Genomic DNA, 26,933 nt, shown 5'->3' with positions numbered 1-26,933 from the left:
TTGGGAATTCCGACGGAGTCGGACCTCGAAATGACGACACAAAAGGGTAAGTTAAGTTTCCTGGTAAACTTTAGCTAACATTTGCATGTGTTAGGGGCCCCGGTCAGTATTTACTATACGCTATATAAAGTACATGAACTTTAGCAACTATGATTACACACCAAAACATGTGTGCTGTTTGTGTTTCAGAGCAGTCACGCTTTGCAAAATCGCCGCCGAAGATCGTCTGGTGGGCGTTTGATGTACAACTGGTGAAATCTCTGGTTCTGACCTGCTGTGCTTTGTGAGATCGTTATGAGAGTCATGGAGCGGCTTATGAAAACGACTGGGATGCATCTGGGCCAACAGAGACGGGGGGGGGGGGACACTGTCACAGGGTGCAGAGGAAGAAGACCGGGATGTACGGGACGTTTTTTTTTTTTAAGTAAAAGTTTGCAATATTGGAAACGACATAAAGCCCCTAATAGCCCTTAATATTGAACAGTTCAAAAGTGAGAATAGTGCAGAGAATAGATAATCTGTTGGTGTCTGGCTAGATATTTTTTTTAAATGTCGCGTTTGTTCCGGACACACACTCCGCACTCTTGTTTGCTAAAAATGCAGTGATCTGACCAACTAGCAGTCTGCAGGTTTCCAAGTCACCTTTTGGTATCGCCTCGGCTCGCTTGGAACCTCGACTAGTAGTACTAGTACCCAGGGACTTTTTTTCGTAACGGAAAACCCAAAAAGGCGAGTAGAGTCGAGGCAAGTCGAGTAGATACCAAGCAGTGGAAAAACGCCATTAGTCTGACACAAGAACAACAGGATAGAGAGAAGGCTACTGAAAGAAAGGTACCATGGTACCTAATTTCAGCTACCTTTATCGGAACAAAAGTTCAGAAGGAAAAGCAAGTACTTACTGTGAATGTACTTTGCGTAAAGTAAAAGGTGAGTTGATTAGATCTTATTTTGTTTATGCCAATTGAATCGTTCCAGGCCTCTGACCTTCAATAAAAATTAGATACACCATTGCTCAGATCCTCCATTCAACATGAAGCAGAGTCCCTTAGTACATGTCTGTCCCTACCTGAGAGTGTCCAATCTGTTTTCTGGATCCTCCAGTAAAGTAGAAAGCATCTTCACTCCTGAGTCTCCTGGATGATTGTAGCTCAGGTCCAGCACTCTCAGATGGGAGGGGTTGGAGCTCAGAGCTGAGGCCAGAAAAGTACAGCCTTCCTCTGAGATCATACAGCCTGAGAGACTACACACACACACACACACACACACACACACACACACACACACACACGCTATCATTCACATTTGTCCACTGTAAATCTAACTAGGGATTTACAAATAAAATGTTGTTGAAAATTGTTACTCAGGTCCTAACTAAGCAACCACCTGAGAGTTTCCAGTCTGCAGTGTGGACTCTTCAGTCCAGGAGACATCAGCTTTACTCCTGAATCCCGCAGGTTGTTGTTACTCAGGTCCAGTTCTCTCAGATTAGATGACTGCAAACTGAGAACTGAGGACAGAGCTTTACAGCTTCTCTCTGACAGGTTACAGCCACTCAGCCTGAAAAGACATCAGCAAGGCAGTACATAAAAAACTATTACACTATTTGATTTCTCTAAATAAAAACTGCATTGTGCATGTACCGAGCTTTGTTGGAGGCTTTGACCACTGGCAGCAGCATCAGAAGAGCCTCCTCTGAAGCAGAGTATTTCTTCAGGTCAAACACGTCCAGATCTTCTTCTGATGACAGTAAGATGAAGACCAGAGCTGACCATTGAGCAGGAGACAGTTTATCTATGGAGAGACGTCCTGATCTCAGGGAATGTTGGATCTCCTCCACTAGAGAACCATCATTCAGTTCATTCAGACAGTGGAACAGATTGATGCTTCTCTCTGCAGACAGATTCTCACTGATCTTCTTCTTGATGTACTTGACTGTTTCATTTTTGGTCTTTGAGCTACTTACAGTCTGTGTCATCAGACCTTGTAGGAGAGTTTGATTTGTCTCTAGTGAAACACCCAGGAGGAACCGGAGGAACAAGTCCAGGTGTCCATTTGGACTCTGTAAGGCCTTGTCTACAGCACTCTGATGGAGACGTTTTAGTTTAAGAGTTTCTCTGAAGAATTTAGGTAGCCGGGAGGTTGTTTGTTCTTCTGCCAGCAGGTTGACTCCAGAGTTGGTGAAGGTCAGATGGACATGAAGAGCAGCCAGGAACTCCTGAACACTCAGATGGACGAAGCAGAACACCTTGTCCTGGTACAGTCCACTCTCCTCTTTAAAGATCTGTGTGAACACTCCTGAGCACACTGATGCTGCTCTGATATCGATGCCACACTCTGTCAGGTCTGATTCATAGAAGATCAGGTTGCCTTTCTGCAGCTGCTCAAAAGCCAGTTTTCCCAAAGACTCAATCATCTTCCTGGTCTCTGGACTCCAGTGTTGATCGGTTTCAGATTTCCATGATATTAATGTTCAGTTTGGACTGAACCACGAGGAAGTGGATGTACATCTCAGTCAGAGTCTTGGGCAGCTGTCCTCCCTCTCTGGTCTCCAACACCTCTCCAGAACTGTAGCAGTGATCCAGCAGAAGACTGGGATGGGCACATGATGTGGAGGCTTCGTGATGTCTTGATGTGGGAGATGATTCGGCTGGCCTGCTTCTTGTCTTGTATCTTACTGAAATAATCTCCTTCTGTGGTGTCAGTGAATCCTCTGACCTCTGTCACCATGTCAACATACTCAGCAGGGATCTGATTGGCTGCTGCAGGTCGTGTGGTTATCCAGAGGCAAGCAGAGGGAAGCAGATTCCCCCTGATGAGGTTTATCAGCAGCACACCCACTGAGGTGGACTCTGTAACATCAGTCAGGATCTCAGTGTTGAGGAAGTCCAGAGGAAGTCGACACTCATCCAGACCGTCAAAGATGAAGACAACCTGGCCTCTTCCAACCTGCTGATTCCTGCTTCTTGGTTTCACTAAAGAAGAGATCAACAAGTTCCACCAAGCTGAACTTTCTCTCTTCAGCACATCAGCTCTCTGAAGGTGAATGGGAATATGAACTGGATGTCCTGGTTGGCTTTGCTTCAGCCCAGTCCAGAGTGAACTTCTGTGTTAAGACTGTTTTCCCGATGCCAGCCACCCCGTTGTCATCACAGTTCTGATTGGTTCATCTCTTCCAGGTGGGGCTTTAAAGATGTCTCACATCTGATTATTGTTTCTGGTCTGTCTGGTTTCCTGGATGCTGTTTCAATCTGTCTGACCTCATGTTCTTCATTGACCCCTGCAGCCCCTCCCTCCATGATGAAGATCTCTGTGAACATCTGATACAGAACGGTTGGGTTTCCTGCTTTAGCAATCCCCTCAAACACACACTGGAACTTCTTTTCCAGGTTGGACTTGAGTTTGGGGCGGCATCCTTCAACACAAGTTTCTGAACAACCTAACAAAAAAACAAAATAAAATAAGAGAATATAAACACGTCAGGCTGTATCAGTTTGAAAAAAATTGATTTGATACAATGTGTGCAATTTTGTTACAGAATAGTTTGGAAATATACAGTTGTCACATTTTTCCTCCATCTCATCTTTCTATCATGATAAATGTGTTAAAATCCTCTTACTGCTGTGCAGACGGTCAGCCAGCTCCTCCTGCTTCATTCTCCTCATGAAGTGCAGTGTGATCTTCAGAAATGCTTCTCTGCTCCTCCTCCTCTGCTCTTCATCCTCACCCTCCAAAACCTCCTCATCCTCCCTCTGACTCTCTAAGCATTCTGGGTAATCTGGACATAGAACCTTCTGAAACTTCTTCAGCTCGTTCTTTACAAAAGTGACGATGTTCTCCTCCAGCAGCTGGACCAGAATGATAAGGTCAACATTTAGTCTAAAGAACTCAACATGTGATTCATCTCTCAGTCTGAAGGCCTGCTGGTTTGAAAAGAGCAGCATGGAGACTATTGGATCTGAATGGTAGTTCATCATTTAATCTGTAGATAATAATGAAAATATTCTTTTAATATGTACACACTGTAAATGTCTCTGATATTGTCTTACACAGCATATTTTTTAATGTTAAGACATTGTGGTTTTATTGTCATTTTGTGGTTTGGTCCGCTTTTATTTTGAAAGCGCTGTCTTCTTCTTCTGGTATTTTGTTTGACGCTACACTTCCTGTTACACACTCTTTTCCATGTGGTGCTCACGCATCGTCGGAGCGAAGGTAAAACCTGTTAACATGTTTGTAGTTTATCATATTTGTCAATTTGAGTCTTTTAAGAGAAGGTTTACCTTGCGATTTACCCTATTAATCTTTTAATGTTTGCACATGGTATTTCTAAGAGCTCCAACTGTGAGGACGTCAGGCTAGAAAGCATGCTAGCTAATGGACCGACACTTGATTAGCGCCCTTGGAGAGCGGAATAAGGTACGATTAATATGTGAATGTGATTATATGTGAAGATGATTTAATATATGTATTGTTTGTGAATCTACATTGAAACTTTTTGTACTTCTGTTTTCTGTAGTTTTCACGGTGTTTGTGATACGTATGGTGCCTGGTGCTCCTTAAGAGGAAGAATAAATTGACACCCGTTTGAAACTCTCTGCGTCCGAGTCCATAAATCCGAGGGGCCGCTACAGTGAAAACTTACCGGTACACCAGCCCTGCCATCCCTGGTGAGGAGCTGACGCCATCACGTCCGTGGTCCAATTACCAACCGGATACTAGCCAGTCTACGTCGCTTACATCCAACTACTGCACCCAGGCAAGACTTAAAATGGACAGCGTGCTTAAGGTACAACTACAGTCGTAAAAAGAGACACTGGATGCCAAGCAGCTAAGATGGAAGAGAACAATTTCTACACACGCAAGTTTACAGCATAACTAAAGTGACTTAAATAATAAGCTAATTCCCAGTTCCTAACACTTCTAAAATGGTGACTATATTAAGAAACCGGCCCATGTGCTTGTGTCATGTCTATGTATGAAAAGGTTTAAGGGTGAAATTTGTTGTTACTGTTTTATGCTAAAAATCTTTTGAATGTCCATAATCTGTTAATGCTTGACGTAAACGTTACTCTGTGGTAAAACATAACTACAGCTTACAAGTGTAAATTCAAGCATAGGACGATCAAAGGCTAAACACGACTTAAAGCAGTAGCGCAAACCAACAAGATGTCACATAAAGACACACCATGCAGGTCCAGCTCACGTGAAAGAAAGTTAACAGAGAAAGGCCAAGAGATGCATGACCAAGACATCCGAAAACGGGAGAAAGCATTTAACAAGGCCTATGACTCTTGGAAGCTGATAGCAAGGGAGACTAGGACAAAATTAAAAACCCTCTGTTCATTAGAAGACCTTAATGAATTACAGCAAGACATTGAAGCAAAGCATAATGACGTAGGCCAGCAGTATGAACCTATCCTACGTAACAGTAACACCACACCAGAGATTGTAAAGAAAATGGATGCCAGTGTCACGCTAACAAAAGACATTTGTGAACTCATAAGTAACCGTCTAGAGACTATTAACCGAGATTTTAATGACCAACTTGAGAAGGAAATAGTAAGAGAAATATTAAACAAAGAGGGATATGGGTCTGTCTTTGGTCATACAAAAACTGAAACGGTGAGCTCTGCCAGTACCCACAGCAGTAGAGCAGATGCACAAGCAGAGCTTGCAGCTAAGCTGGAACAATCAAAAGCCATGAAAGAAATCCAAGCACAGCAAGCACATCTTCACAAGTTAGAGGGTGAATGGAAACTTAAAGAGGCAAACATGTTGGCAGCTATGAAACAAAAAGAGGTGGAAATGCAACAACAGTTGGAACAAGAGAGAGCCAAATTGCAGCAGTTACAAGCAGTAAAAGATGTCGCCATAGCAGCAGCTCGTGTGAGAGCATATGACGATTTTGAAAGTCTTGAGAACCATGATGAGATTAATGACAACATTAACTCTGCTCTGTACAGAATGGAAACTGAGCCTCAATTAAATCCTGATGCTGCATCATTCCAACCTCACCAAGCTGTTCCTGAAGTGACAATGACTCAAGAGTCCGTCAGTCTAGCCCAAGCAATCGCCAGCTCATTAAGCATGAACCGCTTGCCAGTCCCTGAACCAACCACGTTTAGTGGTAACCCTTTACAGTTTACAGATTGGAAGATTTCATTCATAGCTCTTATTGACAGAAAACCCCTCCACCAAGTGAGAAGATGTTTTATCTCAAAATGTATCTCGCAGGGGAGGCGCGCAAAGCTGTAGAAGGTTTCTTTTATCGAGATTCAGAGAGCGCATACAATGGAGCATGGAAAGTCTTACAAGACAGATATGGGAACCCATTCATCATACAAAAGGCTTTCAGAGATAAACTCATGAGATGGCCAAAGATCAACACAAACGATCCACTAGCATTACAAGAGTTTGCTGACTTCCTCCAAGGCTGCACTGAGGCGATCCCACACGTCAAAGGTCTAGCTATTCTTAACGATTGTGAGGAAAATCACAAGTTGCTCAAAAAACTACCTGAATGGATTGTACGCAAGTTGAGTCGAATTGTTGTAGAGGAACTTGACAAATCCGAAAGCTATCCAGATTTTGCACGCTTCACAAAGTTCCTGAGTAAAGAAGCACGGATAGCCTGTAATCCTATTGCTTCTCCATTGTCGATACATTTTAAGGCCACAGATGAAAGATCATCAAAGAGAGCCAAAGCTCTCAACACAAACACACAGACAAAGAGTTTTGCTCAAGAGAAACATGAAACAAGTGGCAGTAAATCAAAATCACCTTGCTCTGTCTGTAAAAGTGAAGATCACATCATCACCAAATGTCCCACCTTTGCAGAGAAGAGTGGTGAAGACAAAAAGGCATTCATCTATGAAAATCGGCTCTGTTTTGGATGCTTGAGGAAGGGTCACATGACTAAAGATTGTAAGAGGCGACACACATGCAACATATGCAGTTATCGTCACCCAACCTGCTTGCATGAAGACAGAAAACAAAGACCTGCGGAAGTAACAACGAATAGCTCAACTTCCACAGAAAACCATGCAAGCTTGGAAACGCACAAAGTTGTATCCCATGCATCAACACTACGCGCTTCTGCGACCTCAAGTATTGTCCCAGTCCTTGTGTCTTCAATACAAGAGCCACACAGAGAAGTACTTACATACGCAATATTGGACACACAGAGTGACTCAACGTTTGTTTTAGAAGACATACTTGAAAAACTGAATGTTGATGCCCAATCAGTAAAACTGAAACTGAGTACTATGACGGCTATTGACACAATTATATCTAGCAAGAGTGTCCATGGTCTACAAGTTCGAGGACTGCATTCTAAGAACCACATCCAAGTACATCAGGCCTACAGTCGTTATTTTATCCCGGTGGACAAGTCCTACGTCCCAACAAAGGAAACAGCGTTACTGTGGCCTCATCTAAGACATTTGGCAGATAAACTGCCACCCCTTCAAGACTGTGATGTAGGGCTCTTGATTGGATATGACTGTCCAGCAGCACTAGCTCCGCTTGAAGTTATCATTGGGGATAAAAATCAACCATTTGCACAGAGATCAGAACTAGGATGGAGCATCATAGGCTCATCAAATCCTCACCTAGACAGACAAGGAAGTCAAAGCTTTGTGCACCGGCTCACAGTAAAAGAACAGTCAATCCCATCAGCGACAGATGTTCTAAAAGCCCTAGAATCAGACTTCTTCGAGAGAACTTATGAAGATAAATATGTGTCACAGAATGATGTTCATTTCATACAGTTCCTCAGTAACAGCATCACGCAGAAGAAAGACGGACACTACGAGATGCCCCTCCCTTTCAAGGGCAACAGTCCACCTAATCTACCAAACAACAAAAGGCTAGCCACAGTTCGCCTGCAGTGCCTTAAGAAGAAATTAAAGACCAATAAACAATACTACGAACAATACAAAACATTCATGGAAGAGATAATTAACAAGGGTGATGCAGAGCCTGCCCCTGCAACATCTGAGAGAGAGATTGAGTGGTACCTTCCGCATCACGGCATCTATCACCCCAAAAAACCAGACAAGCTGAGAGTCGTATTCGATTGTTCAGCCAAATTCCATGGTGTTTCTTTAAACGACACTCTACTAACTGGGCCTGATCTTATAAATCCTCTGGTAGGAGTCCTTTGCCGCTTCAGGAAGGAAGCAGTAGCGATCATCTGTGACATCGAAAGAATGTTTTATCAATTCTCCGTCACTCCTGAATCCCGGAATTATCTAAAATTCCTCTGGTGGAAAGGTGGAGATTTGGAGAAGGAACCACAGGAATACAGGATGGCAGTTCATCTCTTCGGAGCCGCTTCGTCTCCAGGATGTGCCAATTTTGGTTTAAAACATCTGGCACGGCAACACAAAGCTGACTATCCCCTAGCATCAACATTTGTGGAGAAAAACTTCTACGTTGATGACGGGTTGGTCAGTGTCCCATCGGTCGAGGAAGCCAAGAAACTGATAACTGAGTCACAGGAGTTGTGCAAAAGGGGAGGCCTACGCCTCCATAAATTCAACTCAAATGAGGAAGCAGTACTCACCTGCTTAGATCCCTCAGAAAGAGCAGTAACCATTGAACCTCTAGGACTGGATCCAACTCTATCAGAGTGCGCACTCGGCATTCAATGGTTGATTAAAACCGACACTTTCAACTTTAACAGCAGCGTGAAGGATCAGCCTTCAACCCGGCGTGGTTGCCTTTCTGTCATTGCCTCACTTTATGACCCACTTGGATTCATCGCTCCATTCAGTCTAACTGGAAAACATGTTCTTCAAGAGCTGTGTCACAGAGGCATCGGATGGGATGATCCACTCCCAGAAGACATGAGACCACGGTGGGAGGATTGGATAAATGGACTTCACAAGTTGAAAGAGGTTTCAATTCCGAGATGTTACCACCCATATGACTTCAATAACATTGTCAGAGTAGAGTTGCACCATTTTTCCTATGCCAGTTGCGTAGGATACGGTGCATGTTCTTACCTGAGGTACAAAAATGACAAGAATGAAGTGCATTGCAGTCTCGTGTTTGCGAAAGCAAGGGTTGCACCCTCAAAGGTCACAAGCATTCCAAGACTAGAACTTGCGGCAGCTGTGGTTGCTACAAAAGTTAGTGTCATGTTAAAAGGTGAACTTGACATAAAAATTGATGAAGAGGTTTTCTGGACAGATTCACAAGTTGTGCTTGGGTACATTAATAATGATGCTCGTAGGTTCCACATATTTGTTGCAAACCGTGTTCAGCTGATAAGGGATAACAGTGACCCCAGTCAGTGGCACTATGTGGACACGGCAGAAAACCCTGCAGATCATGCTTCACGCGGTCTTTGTGCTTCAGGCATTCATTCCACAAACTGGCTGAGAGGACCAAAGTTTCTCTGGGAGCATGAATTATCTCTAACACCCAGCGCTCCATCAGAATTACTCGTTGGTGATCCAGAAGTCAAGACAATTCAAGTGCTTGCAACAGAAGTCATAGACTATAATGACATCCTCAAACGTCTAAGTCAGTTTTCCTCCTGGGCAACAATTCTTAAAGTAGTTGCAAGAATCAAGAGGCTGGGGCCAAAAAAGAAACAACACAGTGAGTATGTGACTGTTGAAGAGCGTGAGAAGGCTACAGATGAAGTAATTAAGATCGTACAGCAGCAAGCCTTCCCTCAGGAGATAAAGATGCTTCAGAGTAAGAAAGACCTTCCAAAATCAAGCTCTCTTTTCCGGCTCGACCCTATCTGGTCTGAAGGACTCCTCCGTGTTGGTGGGAGATTGAAACAGTCATCGCTCGGCCACAAAGTCAAGCACCCAGTCATCTTACCAAATAACAGTCACATCACTAAGCTGATCGTGTCCCATTTCCACGCTAAGACATGCCATCAGGGTAGAAGCCAGACTTTAATGGAGCTTCGTGTCAATGGATTCTGGGTAATTGGTGGGAGCAAGTTGGTTGCTAAGATCATACACACTTGTGTGTTTTGTAGGAAACTGTGACGACCTACAGAAAGACAGCAAATGGCTGAACTTCCCAAAGAACGTGTCGAAGCCTCAGCACCTTTCACATATAGTGGCATGGACTGTTTTGGCCCTTTCATTGTAAAGAAAGCCCGCAAAGAATATAAAAGATACGGCTTGATTTTAACCTGTTTGTACTCAAGAGCTGTTCACATTGAAATGCTTGAAGATTTGTCAACAGACTCATTCATTAACTCATTGAGATGCTTTATCAGCCTAAGAGGAGCTGTTCAGCAACTACATTGTGATCAAGGCTCTAATTTTGTTGGTGCCAGAAATGAGCTCAAGGAAGCACTTAAACAATGTGACACTAAGCTACTGGAAATCTTCTTGACTGAGAAGCAGTGCAAATTTGTCTTTAATGCTCCCTCTGACAGTCACGCTGGCGGTGTATGGGAACGCCAGATCAGAACTGTTAGAAATGTGCTGAATGCCACCTTTGCACAGTGCCCAGGTCGACTCGATGACGCCTCCCTCAGAACATTGTTATATGAGGCCATGGCCGTTGTTAACAGCCGCCCGTTAACAGTGGATGGAATCAATGATCCTCTGGCACTGGAGCCAATAACACCGAATCATCTCATCATGATGAAATCTAAAGTTGCTCTTCCTCCTCCTAGAGTATTTGTCAAGGAGGACCTGTATGCTACAAAAAGATGGAGAAGAGTTCAGTATCTTATTGAACAGTTTTGGAGCCGCTGGAAAAAGGAGTATCTGTTGAACATATCCCTGAGACAGAAATGGCACTCACCTCAGCGCAACCTCAAAGTGAATGACATTGTCATCATTAAAGATGACAACCTCCCACGAAATCAGTGGCAACTTGGACGAGTCATTGAGACTGTTCAAAGCAGTGACGGCTTAGTTCGTCGAGTTAAAGTGCGAGTTGGGGAAAGGAAATCTCATAAAAAACAAGATCCTCCATTCAAACCTTCAGTTATTGAGAGACCAATCAAAAAATTGGTACTCCTCCTTGAGAACTGATTAGAAGTGATTGACAACACTACACACATTGATGCTTTACTGTTACACTTCTGATAGCTATTAATTTCTTAGTCAAGAAATCCTGTACAACTCATTTACTCCTTTTGTATTTATTCATTGCACTAGGATTTGGTGGGAGTGTAAATGTCTCTGATATTGTCTTACACAGTATATTTTTTAATGTTAAGACATTGTGGTTTTATTGTCATTTTGTGGTTTGGTCTACTTTTATTTTGAAAGCGCTGTCTTCTTCTTCTGGTATTTTGTTTGACGCTACACTTCCTGTTACACACTCTTTTCCATGTGGTGCTCACGCATCGTCGGAGCGAAGGTAAAACCTGTTAACATGTTTGTAGTTTATCATATTTGTCAATTTGAGTCTTTTAAGAGAAGGTTTACCTTGCGATTTACCCTATTAATCTTTTAATGTTTGCACATGGTATTTCTAAGAGCTCCAACTGTGAGGACGTCAGGCTAGAAAGCATGCTAGCTAATGGACCGACACTTGATTAGCGCCCTTGGAGAGCGGAATAAGGTACGATTAATATGTGAATGTGATTATATGTGAAGATGATTTAATATATGTATTGTTTGTGAATCTACATTGAAACTTTTTGTACTTCTGTTTTCTGTAGTTTTCACGGTGTTTGTGATACGTATGGTGCCTGGTGCTCCTTAAGAGGAAGAATAAATTGACACCCGTTTGAAACTCTCTGCGTCCGAGTCCATAAATCAGAGGGGCCGCTACACACACCATAAATATGGAGTCCAGGTCTGTTTGCTGCTGCAGGTCAGACTGACCACCGAGGCCCTCTGAGCTCTCTTGGTGAACTCTGTAGAGAAAACATCAAGTTTAAGAACATTTAATGATCTGTGCACAGTCCTGATGATGACACAACGGCAACTATGGCTTTCATACATGCATGCGGTTGTTGGCTAAATCACCAAATGCATCAAGGCGTTACTGGATTACTGTACGGACATTCACAAATCAGGAGAAGAACTTTTTTTTTCTTAACAGGGAAAGAAACAACAGTTTCTCAGAGTTTTTAAAGAGGTGCAATTGAACACACCATTTGAGCACATTATGTTTTACCATTGTTAATTGTTTCCATATCTCAGTCACAGGGAAGGCAACATGTTCCCACAGTTCTGTTGTTTCTCCGTCATCTCCAACTCTGATGAGTAAATGTTACCCAGAGTCCTTTGCTGCATGCTACCAACCAATGTAAGCTAAACTGAGTCTCTTGTTTTTTTCTTTGGTCGTGTATGTAGGTGGGGACATAGAGAGAAAACATACTGGGGTACTTGTAGATTGTGCTTATTTACAAACCAGAATACAAAAAAGTTGGGACAGGTGGCAATAAGAGGCCAGAAAAGTTAAAATTACTTATAATGAACAGCTGGAGGACCAATTTGCAACTCATTAGGTCAATTGGCAACATGATTGGGTATAAAAAGAGCTTCTCAGAGTGGCAGGGTCTCTCAGAAGTCAAGATGGGCAGAGGATCACCAATTCCCCCAATGCTGTGGCGAAAACTAGTGGAGCAATATCAGAAAGGAGTTTCTCAGAGAAAAATTGCAAAGAGTTAGAAGTTATCATCATCTACAGAACATAATATCATCCAAAGATTCAGAGAATCTGGAACCATCTCTGTGTGGAAGGGTCAAGGCCAGAAAACCAGACTGGATGCCTGTGATCTTTGGGGCCCTTAGACGGGACTGCATCACATACAGAAATTAGATTAGATTCACATTAGATTCAACTTTATTGTCATTACACAGGTACAAGGCAATGAAATGCAGTTTGGGTCTAACCAGAAGTACAATAGCAGTAAGTGCAGGATATACAATGGTTCATAAGTGTAGGACATGAATATGTACTGAATAAATATGGAAATTAATACTATTATAAGCAGAATTTTACAGATATGTGCAAATAACATGATATACTAATGGTTTACAGAGTTTACAGGTGAGTATGTACTATGAATATATATACAGGCGGCTATTATTATTGACAGAATTTTTACAGATAGATATAATAAGTTAGGATAAAATGAGCAGTATAACAATGATTTAAAGGTAGTACAAATAAAGTAAAGTTTGGGCAGAAGCGATCTGAATTAAAGTGCTTTGGAAAGTAATTGCATATTACAGTTAAAGTACGGTAGTGCAGATGTATATGTAAACAATTGGTACTGTAAATAAACAGTCAGCAGTGCAACTTGAAATGTAAGTAGTGCAAAAAGGTAAGTAGTGCAAAATAGATACAGATATAAACAGTTGTTACTATAATAACAGTCAGCAGTGTAGGTGAATATTATAATGTTGCAGATAAGAAAATGGAGGCAGGTGTGAGGAGGGAGAGGAGAGTCTATCAGTATATGAGGGAAGTGGGATCATTGATGGTTGGAGTTCAATAAAGAGACAGCTCTGGGGAAAAAACTGTTCGTTAGTCTGCTGGTCCTGGTCCGGAGGACCCTGAAATGCCTGCCGGAGGGCAGGAGAGAAAACAGTCTGTGGGCTGGGTGAGAGGAGTCCTTAAGGATGCTGCGAGCTCGATGCAGACAGTGTTTCCTCTGGATGTGCTCGATGGCGGGTAGTGGAGTCCCGGTGATGGAGGGTAGTGGAGTCCCAGTGATGCGGGTAGTGGAGTCCCAGTGATAGCGGGTAGTGGAGTCCCAGTGATGCGCTGGGCGGTTTTCACCACCTGCTGCAGTGCCTTGCGCTCTGCAACAGAACAGCTCCCATACCACACTGTTGCACAGTTGGTCAGGATGCATTTTATAGCACAGCGATAGAAGTTCACCAGGATAGTTGAGGAAAGCTGATTCTTCCTCAGTGTCCTCAGGAAGAAGAGGCGCTGGTGAGCCTTCTTGACCAGGCAGGAGGTGTTGGTTGACCAGGACATGTCCGCCGAGATGTGGATCCCCAGAAACTTGAAACTGGAGACACGCTCAACAGCCATTCCATTGATGTGGTCGGTGTCGTGCGTGCCTCTTGGCTCCTTTCTGAAGTCCACGATGAGCTCCTTGGTTTTGGTGGTGTTGAGGAGCTGGTTATTTTCAGTGCACCATGTGGCCAGGTGCTGAATCTCCTCCCTATAGGCAGTCTCATCGTTGTTGCTGATGAGACCAATCACCGTAGTGTCGTCCGCAAAACTTGATGATGGAATTAGATTCGTACACAGGCTTGCAGTCGGAGGTGAAGAGGGAGTAGAGAAACCGGCTTAGCACACAGCCCAGTGGTACACCAGTGTTGAGTGTGATGGACGTGGAGCAGTTGGAGCCTGATCAAACATTCTGGGGTCTGTTGGTCAGAAAGTCCAAAATCCAGTTGCACGTGGAGGTGGTGATGCCCAGGTCTCCAAGTTTGGCTATTAACTTAGCTGGGATGACGGTGTTGAATGCTGAGCTGAAGTCAACAAACAGCATACGAGCATAAGTGTTCCTATTGTCCAGATGTGTGAGCACAGAGTGCAGTGCCATGGAAACTGCATCCTCTGTGCTCCTATTGCTACGGTAGGCAAACTTCAACATCACAAGGAAGTCTGGGACAGTGCCTAAGGAGTAGCAGACCGGGGTGGTGGTTCCCCTCTTCAAAAAGGGGGACCAGAGGCTGTGTGCCAATTACAGGGGTATCACACTTCTCAGCCTCCCTGGTATAGTTTAATCTACTAGTCGAACCTCGGATTGAAGAGGAACAATGCAGATTCCGTCCTGGCCATGGAACAACGGATCAGATCTTTACTCTCGCAAGGATCTTGGAGGGGGCCTGGGAGTATGCCCAACCAGTCTACATGTGTTTTGTGGATCTGGAGAAGGCGTATGACCGGGTCCCCCGGGACAAATTGTGGGAGGTGCTGCGGGAGTATGGGGAAAGGGGGTCCCTTCTCAGGGCCATGCAATCACTGTATGACCAAAGCGAGAGCTGTGTCCGGGTTCTCGGCAGTAAGTTGGACTCGTTCCAAGTGAGGGTTGGCCTCCGCCAGGGCTGCGCTTTGTCACCAATCCTGTTTGTAATATATATGGACAGGATATCGAGGATATTTGCAGATGATGTGGTCCTGATGGCATCATCGGTCTGTGACCTTCAGCACTCACTGGATCGGTTCGCAGCTGAGTGTGAAGCAGCTGGGATGAGGATCAGCACCTCTAAATCTGAGGCCATGGTTCTCAGCAGGAAACCGATGGAGTGCTTTCTTCAGGTAGGGAGTGAGTCCTTACCCCAACTGAAGGAGTTTAAGTACCTTGGGGTCTTGTTTGCGAGTGAGGGGACCATGGAGCGTGAGATTGGTCGGAGAATCGGAGCAGCCGGTGCGGTATTACATTCCGTTTATCGCACCGTTGTGACAAAAAGAGAGCTGAGCCAGAAGGCAAAGCTCTCGATCTACCGGGCAATTTTCGTTCCTACCCTCACCTATGGTCATGAAGGCTGGGTCATGACCGAAAGAACGAGATCCAGGGTACAAGCGGCCGAAATGGGTTTCCTCAAGAGGAGGGCTAGTTTCCTCAGGAGGGGGGCTGGCGTCTCCCTTAGAGATAGGGTGAGAAGCTCAGTCCTTTTTTGTACAGTGTCCTAACTTTTGTGGAATTGGGTTTGTAGATAGTTCAAACTGAAAAGCTCATTTGGATAAATTCTTGAATTTAAAATCTAAATTGTGACATGTGTTTTTTAGTAAGGATCCTACACACAGTTTTATAAATGAGACCCCAGGACTGGATGACTTAGTGATGGGTTGTTTTGGTTCTTTTGTAGTGTTATTATTGCTACTGTTACAATTGCTTCTAAAAAAGTAAATAATCTGTCTGGTGGTCCTGGTCTTGGTATCACTGGGCATCAGATTAAAATCATAATTTGTGGCATTGCCAAACCTAGACCATGAAGCTCTGAGAGAGTCAGGTAATAACAAAGTTTTAAATTATTACCTTTCCTCAACAGCTTGTCCATCTTTAAAGTTATAAGGACAAACCATAGACCGGCCACTCTTCATGGACACACAGCTGGGTCCAGATCCTGGTTCAGGTCTTTTCTGCAGACTGATGAAAAGTAGTTGAAGTTGAAGTTATTACTTTTAAACAAAGTTCAGTTATAAATTCTTACCTTTTATCAACAGCTCGTCCATCTTTTAAGTTAATAATACGACCCTTAGACCGGTCACTCTTTATGGACACACAGCTGGGTCCAGGTCCAGGTTTCTGCTGCTGCATCCTGATACAAACAAAGACCATGGATCAGTAACTGTAATCAAAATATAATCTGATGAAAGATGCAGTCTTATCTCAGTCGTTGACTCTTGACGAACAAAGTAAGAAGTTCATTTTATTAATTCATTCATACAGGAGTTGGACACTGTGATGTCACTGCTGACACATTATATCGTTGAGTCCTGCAACAGACTACGGAGCTCTGGGCCAAGTCTGGATTCTTCTTCTCAGGAGAGGCAGATAATAACAAAGTTCATTTTCAAATTATTACCTTTCATCAGCAGCTCGTCCATCTTTAAAGGTAATAGGAGTACCCATAGACCGGCCACTCTTCATGGACACACAGCTGGGTCCAGGTCCTGGTTTAGGTCTTTGCTGCAGACTAATACAAATGAAGGGACGAATACTTTTAACCAGATACAGTAATCAATTTGCCCTGTTTTATAATTATAACAATAATGATAAATAAGTCTTATTTTGAGAGTTGAGCGTCAGGATGAATATTATAAATGGATCTGTCTCAGAGTAGACCATGTTGTGAACATGTAACTTCTCTTAGTGCTGCACTCTGAAGCAGAAGCTCACGCCACTTTGACTCAACATGAGTCTGAGGACTTTAGACTCAAGTTCACTAAATCAAAACCTTAACAACAAGGACTTCATGGGCATCAGATCAAAACCACATTATGTGGCATCGCCAAACCCCGACTATGAAGCTCTGAGAGAGTCAGGTAATAACAAAGTTCACTTTTAAATTCTTACCTTCCACCAACACCTTGTCCATCTTTAAACTCAATAGGACGACCCATAGACCGGTCACTCTTCATGGACACACAGCTGGGTCCAGGTCCAGGTTTCTGCTGCTGCATCCTGATACAAACAAAGACCGTGGATGAGTTACTATTCACCAAAATGTAATCTGAGATTTGAGATTCATTAATTTAGAATAGGGACAGAGCATATTGATGAACATTTATGTGAAAATACAAGATTATTGTAAATATTATATATAGATTATAGCAGGTGGCTAATAACATCTGTGGAAGGTTGGTGTTAAAATAACAAGTTCCAACATAATAAACTGAGAGGACAAAATAATAACAGTAAAAGAGTCAAATAAACAAACTTGCTCCCAAAAAAACAGGATTTGGGGACCAAAGAAATCTGGTGTTAAACGCTAAAGAGCTTCAGTTCTGTTTCTTTCATCAGTCGTCTCTTTGTTGATTTATCACTTTAGTATTTAATATTATAGACATACACTCACCTATAGGAATATTAGGAACACCATACTAATACTGTGTTTGACCCCCTTTCTTAATTCTACGTGGCATTGATTCAACAAGGTGCTGAAAACATTCTTTAGAGATGTTGGCCCGTATTGAGAGGATAGCATCTTGCAGGTGATGGAGATTTGTGGGATCACATCCAGGGCACGAAGCTCCGGTTTTTTTATTATTATAAATAAATGTTTTTATTATAAATTTGGTGTTAAACGCTATAGAGCTTCTTAATCACGTTAGTATTTAATATTCTAGACGTAGATATTGAGAGGGAATCCTGATGGAGGAGTGATGTGAGTGCTGAGCTCTAACATGGAGAAGAGTCCATCATCATCTCACCTCTGAGCTTTGGTCTGGCTGTCATGGTCCCCCCACAGAGTGGTTTTAGAGGGAGGGGCTCCCTCCTCTCTGTCCTCACACTGACTCATAGCAGAGTCCACACCTGCTGGGAGACATCACCTCTGTTACTATGACAACCTTTTCATCACAGGAAAATATAATAATTAAAACTGTGGACAAATGTCAGAAGTGTGGACCGCCACTGGGAGTCGTGGGAGTGAAGGGGGGGCTGCGCGGAGAGTAAGAGGAGAGATCCAAACAGGCACGGCTTTACAGAAGAAATGGGTCTTGTAACACAAAATTAAACCATATCGATAAAAACAACATTGCTTCGTTTGTGGAGAGGACATTAGGTGAACCGGTGCAAAAAAAAATGTTAGTTGCACCCTAGAGCCCTGTGAGCTAACAGACACTAACTAGCACCCTAGAGCCCTGTGAGCTAACAGACACCAACTAGCACCCTAGAGCCCTGTGAGCTAACAGACACCAACTAGCACCCTAGAGCCCTGTGAGCTAACAGACACCAACTAGCACCCTAGAGCCCTGTGAGCTAACAGACACCAACTAGCACCCTAGAGCCCTGTGAGCTAACAGACACTAACTAGCACCCTAGAGCCCTGTGAGCTAACAGACACCAACTAGCACCCTAGAGCCCTGTGAGCTAATAGACACTAACTAGCACCCTAGAGCCCTGTGAGCTAACAGACACTAACTAGCACTCTAGAGCCCTGTGAGCTAACAGACGCTAACTAGCACCCTAGAGCCCTGTGAGCTAACAGACACCAATTAGCACCCTAGAGCCCTGTGAGCTAACAGACACCAACTAGTACCCTAGAGCCCTGTGAGCTAATAGACACTAACTAGCACCCTAGAGCCCTGTGAGCTAACAGACACCAACTAGTACCCTAGAGCCCTGTGAGCTAATAGACACTAACCAGCACCCTAGAGCCCTGTGAGCTAACAGACACCAACTAGCACTGGTCACTGCTGTTGTCTGAAAAACAACACAGACTGGACAAAATGTTGCATTTACTAATAAACTGGTAAATCTTGAGACTGACGTATAACCGACACTAACACTAGTTATTTACCGAGTACAGACATGTTTGCATCACGTGTACGGACTCGGAGATGACAACCAGCGCTTTGGAGCGCCCGTTATTTTATTACACTTTTCTCCTTTTACCAAAGTAACAATTTCAAGGCAGAACTTTAACTTGTACTAACAAAGTCATAGTCAAAGTACTACTGGGTTTTAGATCAAATGTCCCACGGCCAAGTGGATCAGAGCTGTTTGGACACGCCCTGTTTTTTTGTGGTGTAGCCACCAGCGTAGTTACGTTGTCATCTTCCTCATTCTCTCTCTCACACACACACACACACACACACACACACACACACACACGAACGAAAAAAGGATTATCACTTATTAATCAGTATTGCTAAAGATAAATAAATGCGTTGTTTATTTATTCAATTTGATAAAGTGATCAAGATATACATTTTCATAAATTTACTAATTTTACCTTAAAATAGTTTTACACTACTTTTCTAATTGCGGCCAAAAACCAAATCCCAAATTATTAAAGCTGATTACACTAGATTTGGTCTGAATGTTCAAACACACAGCACAGCAACACAATCCCGTTGTTGTGGAGATAAGAGGCTGCTCAGTCTGACCAGCGGGCAGCTGCTCACCAGGCTGCAGGGTGGTGGTGGTAACTACTGGAGATGTACAACTATTATCAGACGCACACACACACACACACACACACACACACACACACATAGACACACACACACACACACACACAGACACACACACACACACAACACAAACACACCACCACACACACCGACACACACACCGACAAACACACACACACACACACACACACATACACACACACACACACACACACACAGACACACACACACACACAGACCACACAGACAAACACACACACACAGACACACACACAGACAAACACACACACACAGACACACACACAAACACACACAGACACACACACCAACACAAACACACACAGACAAACACACATCGTTGCACAAATACCGTGTAATTGTGTATAATGACAATAAAGGCATTCTATTCTATTATATTCTACACAGACACACACACAAACACAAACACAAACACACACAGACACACACACACACACAGACACACACACCAACACAAACACATACGTAACAGACATTTTGCGATTGATTAGACGGATAAAAGAACACAATCCAAATTTTATCAAAGAAAGAGGCTGCTGCAGTCTGTGTTTTAGTTCCATTAAATTTAGCAGCGAGCTGTCTGACCAGTTCTGACACTCCTTGCATTTTACACTGATGACACACACACACACACACACACACACAAAATGGAGTATGTCCAAAGAATTATTACTTATTAATCAGTATTGCTAAAGATAAATAAATGCGTTTATTATTTATCAAGATATACATGTTCATAACTTTACTAATATTGATGAAGTACCATTGATAATAGCTAATAACTGAACCTGTGCTTCCTAAAAACACAAAGAAATAATCAGCAGGTTGATCAATAAAGAAAAGAATCACTGCAGCATCATATAAAACTGCTCCAAACATCAAATGGAGCTTACACCTGAACGCACCACAAAGACAATCTCATCATGTCGGTACTTTTACTGCAGTACACAATGATCTTATGCTCATTCTGTACTGCAGTACAAGTACAAACAACTCCGTGTCAAAGTACTACTGGGTGTTGGATCAAGTGGATCAGAGCGGTCCGACCAGTTTTTCCTCTGATGTGAACTCAGATGACGTTGTGCTGTTGTTGTGACCTGAGAACTAGCAACAGTAAGACATGCTAATCCTTCTCCAACCACTCTCCTTTAACTCAGATGGACACTCATCTGGATCATAGTCTATCGAGACAAATCTGAAGAACAACCCAGAAAGAAACTGTTCTTCTGTCCAGTCCAACAGATTGAATCAAAGGGATTCTGTTCATCAAACATTTCCAGACTCCTCTGGTCAGATTCTCACCTGCTGAAGTCTCTTCAGGTCAGTTTCCAGACCCGGTCCTCCTTCATGTGTCCAGGAGACACTGGGAGACAAGAAGCTGCTCGTTGTCCCTCGTCAGTCCTGAAGTCGATGTGCATTTGATGTGAAGACGCCGTCCCAGTTCATAACTTCAGAGTCAGAGAGACGTCAGAAACCAGTCCAACCTGTTCCCAGAGCCAGTCCCCCATCAGATGATGGAGTTCTACTATCTGTCCACTAGATGGAGCTAACTGACCATCTAATGAGCTAAAGATCAGCAGCTTGTACAGCAGCAGGGATCTCTCCAAGTGGCTCCGTGGGACATAAAATAAATATAAATTCATCTAGAATCATATATATTATCCAATAACAAGGGATAATAATATATAATGAGCTGAAAATGTTAGATAAAAGTCAAGTACTGAAATATATAAATGTATAAGATATTTATAAATGAATAAGTTAACATTATATAAGTAGGAGCTCATCATAAGTGCACAAGTTGTGTTATAGCATCAGGATTCCTTATTGCCAGCTGAAGGCTTAAAAGGGAAGGGGGGGGGCTGACATGCTGCCGGTCGGAGTTGAACCCGGACCCGCTGTGTCGAGGAGTAAATCTCAATATATGGGGGGGGGGGCGCCCTGCTTTTCTTCTTCTAATGACAGGAAACACAGAACTAGATGAAGAATCTGCTTTAACAGACTGATGAAGTCATCGGTTACCAAGACAACAACCAGCAGGTCGGTAACATCTTCACAGCAGAACGTATACTAACGCAGTACTTTGGTAGCGTGTACTGGTACTTTTACTGAAGTACAGATTAAACATCAGAGACTTCAGATTCTTTCATGAGTTGTGTTTTAAATCTGAATAATAAGAGAGTGTCAGTAATATTAAATGAGTCATTAACTGTCCTCACGCTAACAGATCCCCTTCAGTCCTGTCCCCCTCTGTCTCAGAGCTGCATTTCATTTCTCAAATATTTACTTTGAATCACCTCCATAACTGTTACCATGGTTACCTCCTATTTTTCGAAAGCTGGTGATCCTATTCTCGGTGGCTAACAGCTAACTGTAAGGGTTAACCCTGACCCCCCTAACCCCCATAACCCCCCTAACCCTAACACCCATAACACCCCTAACACCCCTAACCTTAGCACAGGCAACTCACGTCCTGCATGGGAGGGTGTGAAAGCAATAATGGGGGTGCAACCTAAGAAGTGTCTGATCTCCCTCAATGGCATGTCAGACCTGGTCCTCTCAAATGAGCTGAACACTTTCTATAATCGCTTTAATATTCAGGATTTTAGTGAGGAGTTGTCAGTTTTTAATAACGTTGCCCCTGGGCAGGGTAAAGTCCAGGTTGACAGAAACAAGGTCCTGACACTCTTCAGAGGCATAAACCAAAGGAAAAGTCCCGGCAAAAAAAAAGTCTTTACATCTCCACACTGTTCCTCGCCTTTGGAAAGACTCAATTATTGTTCCAGTGCCTAAAAAAAGTCCTCCAGAGGAAACCCAGGACGGAGTGGAGGACCAGAGGAAGACTTCTACACTCCTAAGTACCCGTATGAGCAGATGAATGTGAATTAATTTAGCCAGTCTCCTACATACGTTGTCCTAGCACAGGGGTCGGCAACCTGCGGCTCTTTGATCCCTCTGATGCGGCTCAGCTTTTAAAAAATACTTAACGAATATTTAATTAAAATGTATATTATTTTAGTTCGTAGAGCAAATTAAAGACTGTAATTATCTAAAAACAATGGTTATATTGAACAAATAGCGCTGTTCTGCCGCTATGTAAACCCGACTGGGCCACAAGAAGAAATGATCCAGTTGATACCACTAAAAGCCCAAACACGGGGGGGGCGTCTGTGAGGCCATCTTGAATTGTTTAAGAGCAAGAGGAATAACCCCCCCCCCCCGGGGCACCGAGTATGACAGGCGCACACAATTAAGGGCTTTCTGGACAGTAAGTTGTTGACTTCACTGCGTCCTGCACCAAGAGACACTGTGTGCTCAAACATGTCCTCTGGAATGCACAGAAGTGAGATTCTGAGCAGATTAATGGCGAAAGGTTAAATCCCCGTCAGTTCTGTTGGTTACTGGAGGAGCTGGAGACGTGTTCTGATCTCCTGCTCCTCCCTCCTCCCCAGTTGACAGGTCTAACCCTATTTTACTAAACCGTTAAGCCAACGTTTTTTGTTTTCTTCATTTCGGAGTTCAAAATAATTTGTTGCATGGAGAAATGTTATTTCATTTTCTCTGCAGTCATTCGATGATTTCATAAATGTAACACAGTATAGTTTGTTTATAAATAGCACAAAGGCAAAAAAACAGGTTATATACAGAGTTATTTCATTTAACATTTCAAAAGGGTTTTGTGGCTCCCAGTGTTTTCTTTACTGTGTGAAACGGGTCCAAATGGCTCTTTGAGTGGTAAAGGTTGCCGACCCCTGTCCTAGGGAAAGGGGGGGGGGGGGGGGCAATTACATTTCCCAAGGGGCCACATGAGGAACAGGGGCTGTTGTGGAGGAAGTATCAAGGTAGTAAGTATTAAAAGCTAAATGTACAACGTATACATAGTAGTTTGGCGCTGTGGCAGACGGCTGCCTCTCCAGTAGCTCTCCAGTTTTTAGCTTTTTCTACTTATTTAAACCTCTTTTTTGTATCTCTTTTTAACTCTTCTTGCGAAGATAGTGTGTTTCTATATATCCTATGGATATTTCCAATCGTAAAATTCAACCAGGAGCCAGCTTTCTCACTTACTCAAGAGAGGAATTGCTGGCTCTGCACACAAAGGGACGCGCCGGGACACGGCACCCTATCCCGACGGAGCTGAGGGAGGAGACCCAGGGGCTGCAAGGCCGGGGCGAAGCTAAAGGCCGAGCTAGCGGAGAATCGGAGGCGCTACAAGCCGTCGATTCCCTCCGTTATCATGGGGAACGTGAACTCGCTGCCGAACAAGATCGACGAGCTGTCCGCGCTGAACAACCAGCGGACTTACCGTGAGACCAGCTTGTTCATCTTTACGGAGACATGGCTAAACCACCTCGTACCCGATGCTAACGTGGACCTGCTTGGATTCACTGCCGTGAGAGCCGACAGAGACACACAGGCAAGTGGAAAAAGCAAAGGTGGGGGACTCATCATGTATGTCAACGACCGCTGGTGTAACCCAGGACATGTCTCCGTAAAGACAGCCTCATGTTGCCGGGACCTCGAGCTGCTAGCCGTTAGCATGAGGCCATTTTATTTACCCAGGGAGTTTAGCCATGTGGTTACTCTCTGGTGTTACATCCCTCCGAGAGCGGGACGCAGCCGCTGCCTGTGAGAAGATTCACTCCGTCACAGCAGCGCTGCAGACACAGCACCCTGAGGCCTTCATGATCATCTCTGGGGACTTTAATCATGCTACTTTGGACTCTACTTTGGCTGTTTTCACCAGGTTGTAGACTGTCCGACCAGAAACAACAGGACAATTGATCTCCTGTATGCTAATGTGAGGGATGCATACAGAGCGACTCCCTCCCCCCACTGGGGAAGTCTGATCACAACCTGGTTCATCTACAGCCACTGTACACCCCCCTGGTCCAAAAACAGCCGGTGACAACTCGCAACAGCAGGAGGTGGTCCCCTGAGATGGAAGTGCCCTGAGAGACTGCTACAACCCACAGACTGGGATGTGCTGATCGACCCGCATGGTGAGGACATAGAGGGGATGACACACTGTCTGACGGACTACCTGAACTTTTGTGCAGACGTGGTTCCCCTATCAAGACCGTCCGATGTTACCCTAACAACAAGCCATGGGTAACACAGGAGGTCAAGGCTGTCCTCAACAAGAAGAAGGCTGCCTTCAGGAGCAGGGACAGGGAAGCCATGAAGGCAGCACAGCGGGAGTGAAACATTGTGTGAGGAAGCTAAGGACAGCTACAGGAGGAAGGTGGAGCAGAAGCTGAGGGAAAACAACTGAGGGAGGTCTGGGAAGGTGTGAGGACCATCACAGGTCACAACACAAAGACCAGAACAACAGGGGGACAATGGAGAGGGCCAAGGAGCGAAACTTTTTTCAACAGGTTTAACAGCCCTTGCCCCCCTGCCCACACCCTCACCCAGCAATGTTCCCTTCCCTCCACACACCTCCCCTGACACCACCACATCCCAGTCTACACACCTCCCCCCCAGCACCACAATAATACCCCCTCCTCTCCTCAATACAATCCCCGCCCCACATCACCACGGACCAGGTCAGAGAGGCAGTGAGGAAGCTCGGCCCAGGAAAGCAGCAGGCCCGGATAAAGTGTGTCCGAGACTGCTGAAGACCTGCGCAGCAGAAACTGGGGGAGCCGCTCCAACGGATCTTCAACCTTAGCCTGCAGCTAGGGAGAGTGCCCACCTTTGGAAGACATCCTGCATCGTTCCGGTTCCCAAGAAGAACAGGCCCAGCGAGCTGAATGACTTCCGACCGGTGGCGCTCACTTCACACCTGATGAAGACGTTGGAGCGGCTCTTCCTCAGCCTCCTCAGACCCCAGGTACAGCACGCCCAGGACCTCCTGCAGTTTGCGTACCAGCCAGATGTTGGTGTGGAGGACGCATCCTCTACCTGTTACAACCGGGTCCACTCCCATCTGGATAAGGGAATGGCACAGTGAGGGTCCTCTCTTGGACTTCTCCAGTGCCTTTAATACCATCCGGCCCCTATACTCCAGGACAAACTGATCAGGATGGGAGTGGACCCCTATCTGGTGGACTGGATCAGAGACTACCTCACCGACAGGCCACAGTACGTCAGGCTGAAGGACATCATGTCTGACACTGTGGTCAGCAGCACTGGAGCCCCCCAGGGCACAGTGCTGGCCCTCTTCTCTTCACCCGTACACCTCGGACTTCTGTTACAACTCAGAGCTGTGTCACATACAGAAGTACGCAGATGACACAGCCATCGTTGGGTGTATCAGGGGGGACAGGGAGGAGGAGTATCGGAGTCTGGTGGGGGCTTTGCTCTCTGGTGTCGCACTAACTGCCTACAGCTCAACACCTCTAAAACAAAGGAGCTGGTCGTTGATTTTGGGAGGTCCAGACCAAAACCGCAACCGTCCTGTTGGAGGGAGTTGAGGTGGAGGCAGTCCAATCATACATACCTCGGGCTGTGGCTGGACAACAACCTGGACTGGACAACAAACAGCAGCCACCTGTACAGGAAGACACAGAGCCGGCTGTACTTACTGAGGAGGGCTGCGCTCCTTTAACATCTGCAGCAAACTGCTGTGGATGTGTTTACCAGTCTGTGGTCACCAGTGTCCTCTTCTACACTGTGGTGTGCTGGGGGGGCAGCATATCAAAGAAGGACACCCACAGGCTGGACAAACTGATCAGGCGGGCCGGCTCTGTGGTCGGCATGAAGCTGGACTCACTGGTGACGGTGGCAGAGAAGAGGACATTGGACAAACTGCTGGCTATTACTGAAAATTCCAGCCACCCCCTGCACACCGTCATCAGCACCCAGAGGAGCGGTTGCAGTGGAAGGCTGCTCCTTCCCAAGTGCCGGACCAACAGACTCAAGGACTCCTTTGTCCCTCATGCCATCAGACTCGACAACTCATCACTAGGGGGGAGGAGGAAATAGGGCAGAGAGGGACAATACATACATACAGACAATACACTACAGAACACATACATACAAATACATACAGACATATATATATACATAAACATACATACATATACATACATATATACATACATATATACCACATGCATACACATAACATACATACATACTACACGCACACCTAGTCACTTTATCACTTCAATACTGGACTCACACACTGACACTTTAATAATAATTTATGGTCTTTTGTTTGTTTATTTGACAAATGTTCTTATTGTTGTTTATTACATTATTGTTATTTTGTTGTCTTTATACTCTTTTCTTTTTTTTTTTTAATCTATTTTTAATTTGTTCTTTCTTGCTAAAACTGGGCTGGAATTTTCAATTTCCTTGCGGGAGTCATCCCAAAAGGATAAATAAAGAGAAGT

The 26,933-nt window shown here is 44.3% G+C and overlaps 2 protein-coding genes across 2 annotated transcripts; both read right to left on the bottom strand.

Annotated features, from left to right (window-relative positions):
* Positions 1-854: 854 nt before the first annotated feature.
* LOC116684683 (NLR family CARD domain-containing protein 3-like) lies at positions 855-2,568 on the bottom strand. The gene is made up of 3 exons (XM_032510161.1): positions 1,641-2,568; positions 1,384-1,557; positions 855-1,240 (listed from the first exon to the last, which is right to left on the bottom strand). The coding sequence occupies exons 1-3, from the start codon at positions 2,411-2,413 to the stop codon at positions 1,063-1,065; spliced, it is 1,125 nt and encodes a 374-aa protein (XP_032366052.1). The 5' UTR covers positions 2,414-2,568; the 3' UTR covers positions 855-1,062.
* A 578-nt stretch (positions 2,569-3,146) lies between these two features.
* Positions 3,147-21,060, bottom strand: LOC116684684 (uncharacterized). Its single transcript, XM_032510162.1, has 9 exons — positions 20,896-21,060; positions 17,848-17,950; positions 16,991-17,098; positions 16,500-16,610; positions 16,125-16,232; positions 15,950-16,060; positions 11,773-11,851; positions 3,617-3,845; positions 3,147-3,436 (listed from the first exon to the last, which is right to left on the bottom strand). Exons 2-9 carry the CDS (start codon positions 17,934-17,936, stop codon positions 3,147-3,149), a joined length of 1,125 nt encoding a protein of 374 aa, XP_032366053.1. The 5' UTR covers positions 17,937-17,950; positions 20,896-21,060.
* Positions 21,061-26,933: the final 5,873 nt, after the last annotated feature.

Source organism: Etheostoma spectabile, unplaced genomic scaffold (assembly GCF_008692095.1).
Source record: "Etheostoma spectabile isolate EspeVRDwgs_2016 unplaced genomic scaffold, UIUC_Espe_1.0 scaffold00019460, whole genome shotgun sequence".
Classification (NCBI taxonomy): domain Eukaryota; kingdom Metazoa; phylum Chordata; class Actinopteri; order Perciformes; family Percidae; genus Etheostoma; species Etheostoma spectabile.
The sequence above is the reverse complement of the archived record's forward strand: the minus strand, read 5'-3'. Positions and strand labels throughout refer to the sequence as shown.

Coding starts and splice junctions, on each gene's coding strand:
- LOC116684684 (XM_032510162.1), bottom strand. CDS start 17,936: ATGAGTCAGTGTGAGGACAGAGAGGAGGGAGCCCCTCCCTCTAAAACC. Junction 16,061..16,124: donor GGACGAGCTGTTGATAAAAG/GTAAGAATTTAT, acceptor ACTTTTCATCAG/TCTGCAGAAAAGACCTGAAC. Junction 3,846..11,772: donor ACCTGGACTCCATATTTATG/GTGTGTGTAGCG, acceptor ATTCTGGTCCAG/CTGCTGGAGGAGAACATCGT.
- LOC116684683 (XM_032510161.1), bottom strand. CDS start 2,413: ATGATTGAGTCTTTGGGAAAACTGGCTTTTGAGCAGCTGCAGAAAGGC. Junction 1,558..1,640: donor AAAGCCTCCAACAAAGCTCG/GTACATGCACAA, acceptor ATGTCTTTTCAG/GCTGAGTGGCTGTAACCTGT. Junction 1,241..1,383: donor TGCAGACTGGAAACTCTCAG/GTGGTTGCTTAG, acceptor GTGTGTGTGTAG/TCTCTCAGGCTGTATGATCT.